The 4,596-nt window shown below is 44.3% G+C and overlaps 1 protein-coding gene across 1 annotated transcript; it reads left to right on the top strand.

Moving 5' to 3' along the window:
- The first annotated feature begins 3,416 nt into the window (after positions 1–3,416).
- Positions 3,417–4,364, top strand: LOC120377227 (olfactory receptor 52R1-like). The gene has a single exon (XM_039497034.1). The coding sequence runs from the start codon at positions 3,417–3,419 to the stop codon at positions 4,362–4,364; it is 948 nt and encodes a 315-aa protein (XP_039352968.1).
- Positions 4,365–4,596: the final 232 nt, after the last annotated feature.

Below are 4,596 nucleotides of genomic sequence, written 5' to 3'. Positions count from 1 at the left end.
GAGGGGGGATGGCTAATTTCTCCTTGTTTTAAGATCCAAGGGGTTTGCATCTGTGTTCACCAGAAAATTGGTGAAGTCTCTCAAGGCTACCCAGGGAAGGGAGTGCTTGGGGGTGGTGGCAGCCAGACCAGATCTAAGCTGTTAATTGAGCTTAGAGCTTCTCATGCAGGTCCTCCACATCTGTACCCTACAGTTCAGAGTGGGGAAGGAACCTTGACACTAGGACTTAGATAATCTCCATTAATAGATCCTACCCTTAGGGATGTATTTATCCAAACCACATGCTCTTCTGTATCTGTTGGCTTTCCTCCAGCCTTTAATTTGAATATTGCTCTATAACGTTTTTAATTTTAAGTGCCAGCTATCTGGTTCCATTTTGGTTCAGGTGGAGCGCATCCTTCCTGTATAGGCTCCCCCTTTCCCAAAAGTTTCCCTATTTGTGTATCCCATTCAACTATACTCTTTGATCCAATAAAGTTTGGGGCAAGGAGTTCCACAGGCCAAATACGGATTCTATTAACTCTTTTCTTTCCTCAGTGTTATATGTGCAGACTTTCAATGTAATTGAATGTTCCCTTGTTCATGATATGAGACACAGAAAATCTAATTGCCTGATCTGGTTTCTTTATCAGTAGATTCATAGGGTTCAGATTCAGACGGGACCATTATACATCCAGTCTGTCCTTCTTTATAACACATGCTATTAAATTTCACCCAGTTACCCCTGTATTCATCTGTTCCATTCTTCTCCTATTCTTACTGTTAGCTCATTGCCTCTTCTCCTGCCAGCTGTGGCAAAAGAGAACAACTTTCTTCCACCTTTTTATGGCAATATTTCAAACCATTTAAAGACTGCTAGTTTGTCTCCCCTTAAATACGTCCTATCAACACTAAACATGCCCTTTTCCTTCAGCTTTTCCATATGGCTTTTAATGCATTTAATCCGTTGAATCATATTTGTCAGTTGTCTCTGGATCCTCTCAAGTTTCTCTACATCTTTTCTCTACAGCAGTGACCAAAATTGGACTCACTGCTCTAACTGAGGCCTAACCAGCGCTGAACAGAGCAGTACTATATCCTACTGTGACTTGCATGCTATGCTGCCTCTAATACAAACTAACATTGCATTTGTCTTTTTCTGAAGAAGCAGAAAAAATCCACACCTCTGAAAGATGTAGTGAAATCAACCTACCCCCGGTGTAGACACTATGAGGACAACAAAAAAATTCTTCCCTAAATCTTTTGTTTGTGCTCTTTGTTTGGGGGTTGTTCGCTCTTTGGACTAAGAGGGACCAGACATCAATCTAGGCTCTCCAAATCGTTCTGCATCAGTCTCTCATGTTTCAAACTTGTAAGTAACAGCCAGGCAAGGCGTGTTAGTCTTATTTTTGTTTTCTCAACTTGTAAATGTTCCTTTTTTGCTGAGAGGATTTTACCTCTGTTTGCTGTAACTTTAAACCTAAGACTAGAGGGGGTTCCTCTGGGCTATAGGAATCTGATTATGCTGTAAAGTATTTTCCATCCTGATTTTACAGAGATAATTTTTACCTTTCTTTCTTTAATTAAAAGCTTTCTTTTTAAGAACCTGATTGATTTTTTCCTTGTGTAAAGATCCAAGGGGATTGGATCTGGACTCACCAGGAATTGGTGGTGGAAGGGAGGGGGGATGGTTAAATTCTCCTTGTGTTAAGATCCAAGGGGTTGGATCAGAGTTCACCAGGAACTTGGTGAAAAAGCCTCTCAAGGCTGCCCAGGGAGGGGAAGGTTTTGGGGGACAGAAAGTGATCCAGACACTGAAATTTCTGGCTGGTGGCAGTGTTACCAGATCTAAGCTAGTAATTAAGCTTAGAAGTGTCCATGCAGATCCCCACATCTGTACCCTAAAGTTCAGAGTGGGGGAGGAACCTTGACAGGGCCAAAAGAAATCTGACAAGGTTCAATAAGGACAAATGCAGAGTCCTGCACTTAGGACGGAAGAATCCCATGCAGTGCTACAGACTAGGGACCGAGTAGCTAGGAAGCAGTTCTGCAGAAAAGGACATAGGGATTACAGTGGACGAGAACCTCGATATGAGTCAACAGTGTGTCCTTGTTGCCAAGAAGTCTAAAGGCATTTTGGGCTGTGTAAGTAGGAACATTGCCAGCAGATTGAGGGACATGATCATTCCCCTCTATTTGACATTTGTGAGGCCTCATCTGGAGTACTGTGTCCAGTTTTGGGCCCGACACTACAAGAAGGATGTGGAAAAATTGGAAAGAGTCCAGTGGAGGGCAACAAGAATGATTAGGGGACTGGAGCACATGATTTATGGGGAGAGGCTGAGGGAACTGGGATTGTTTCGTCTGCAGAAGGGAAGAGTGAGGGGGGATTTGATAGTTTTTTTCAACTACTTGAACTGGGCTTTGTCCAAAGTTCTCTATTTTCTTGACTGTGGCATCATGACTTTTTGAATATCTAATCGACTCTTCTGAAAGAACTCCCTACTTTCCATCCTGTTTCTTTGTCTACATTTTTCCTCCCAATCAGTTTTGCTAATAATTTGCATCAGCTTTGGGGAATTACCCCATATGAAGTAATAAGGGTCTATAGATATTACTGGTCGGGAACTCTTCTGTGTTTGTCCATTTGAATGTCATCAGTTCGTTCTTCATTTTGCTCTCTGTTATCATATGCCCCCTTCTTTGTCTCTTCTCTAAACTAAACCATCCCAGACTTTTCAATCTGTCTGCATATGGCAACCCTTTCAGAGAGACTGGGTAAGCAGAACTGAGCACAAAGCCACAGCAGGTTATGTTTCATCCCATTCCTTAGGCATTCAAACGTTGCCTTTGTTTTGCCCACTGCTGAGAATGAGCATTTGTTTCCATGGAGCTTCTATCAATGACAGCCATGTCTTTTCCCAGAGATATGTTCTAGCTGGAAGATTTTCCCCTGGCACATGTCCTGGCAACGGTTTGTTTGTTTTTCCCCAGTGTCAGATTTTGAGGAACCAGGTGAATGTAGATCTCCCTACAGCATGGACTAGTTAGCCTGGCTTTCATTGCATTAAAAACAATGATGGATAACTAATGTTCACACTCATGTTTCCTGCTGGTGCTTACTAAGGTTTCTCAGACCATGACATGTAGGAATTATTGATGCAAGGAGCTCCATTAAGATAAGGAATTGGCATTAATAGGGTCTGTTGTTCATAATTAATTACTCTCAATAATGAAAATGTCATTTTTCAGTATGTGAAGAGTGGCCAAACGGCTTCACCCATGTAGTGTCTTATATTAGTTTTGTCTCTCTATCCAGGCAAGTGTACTGCAACCATCACCCTAGAGCCTGGGCACATACAGGAACCCAGGGGAACGTACGGTACACGCACTAGACACCTTTCTGCCTCAGAGTTGGACACCTTCTCCCTTACTGCATGTCAGATTCCAACACAACCGACTTCTCCAACCCCTCCACCTTCATCCTGCTGGGTGTTCCTGGCCTGGAGGCAGCCCATGTCTGGATCTCCATCCCCTTCTGCACCATGTACATCATAGCCATCTTGGGGAACTTCACCATCCTGTTCACCGTGAAGAAAGACCTGAGTCTCCATGGGCCCATGTACTATTTCCTCTGCATGCTGGCCATCACCGACCTGGTTGTATCTACATCCATTGTGCCCAAAATGCTGGCAATATACTGGTTTAATTCCAGGGAGATCGATTTCAGTGCCTGCCTCACCCAGCTCTACTTCATTCACTGCTTCTCAGTGATGGAGTCTGGGATTTTTTTGGCCATGGCTTTGGATCGCTATGTGGCCATCTGCCATCCCCTGAGACATTCCACCATCCTGACAAACCCCATGGTGACCAAGATTGGACTGGCTGTGATGCTGCGCAGCAGCTTGATTGCATTGCCATTTCCATTACTGGTAAGGCAGTGGCCGTATTGCAGAACCAACATTATCCCCCAGCAGTACTGTGCACACATAGCCGTGGTGAAGCTGGCCTGTGCTGACACCCGTGTCAGTAATTACTACGGGATCTTTGTGGTATTTTGTGTGATTGGTCTGGATGTATTTTTTATTGCCCTGTCCTACACCCAGATCCTCAGGGCCATCTTCAACCTCCCCACAAAGGATGCCCGGATCAAGACTTTTGGGACCTGCATCTCTCACCTTTGTTCCATCTTAGCCTTTTACATCCCAAATCTCTTCTTCTCCCTCATGTTCCGGTTTGGCCAGAATGTGCCCCTGTATTTCCACGTTCTCATCACCAACATTTACCTCTTGATGCCCCCCCTGCTAAATCCTATCATCTACGGGGTGAGGACCAAACAGATCCGGGACAGGCTGCACCGGCTCTTTATTCATAAAGGGACCTAAAGTTTTCTCCTGGTGCTCTGGCTCTCAGACCTCCATGCAGAGCTGGCTGGTGACATGGTACTAGACAGTCAGAGAGACATTAAATCCTTTATTGACCTTACTATGGTGTGTCGGTGTGGCAAATTAGGGAATTGATCTATGCACAATTCAAAGGGTTGACACCTTTCTAATTGTTGGTAAATGCTCCACCTCTTCAGCTGTGGCCCCACCCCTGTTGCTTGCAAAGGAGCCA

The sequence above is a fragment of the Mauremys reevesii genome, linkage group 1 (genome assembly GCF_016161935.1).
Source record: "Mauremys reevesii isolate NIE-2019 linkage group 1, ASM1616193v1, whole genome shotgun sequence".
NCBI lineage: Eukaryota > Metazoa > Chordata > Testudines > Geoemydidae > Mauremys > Mauremys reevesii.
This window is presented reverse-complemented; position numbering and strand designations above follow the sequence as displayed.

What these genes read in the sequence shown, in the direction of transcription:
- LOC120377227 (XM_039497034.1), top strand. Translation starts at nt 3,417, where the DNA reads ATGTCAGATTCCAACACAACCGACTTCTCCAACCCCTCCACCTTCATC.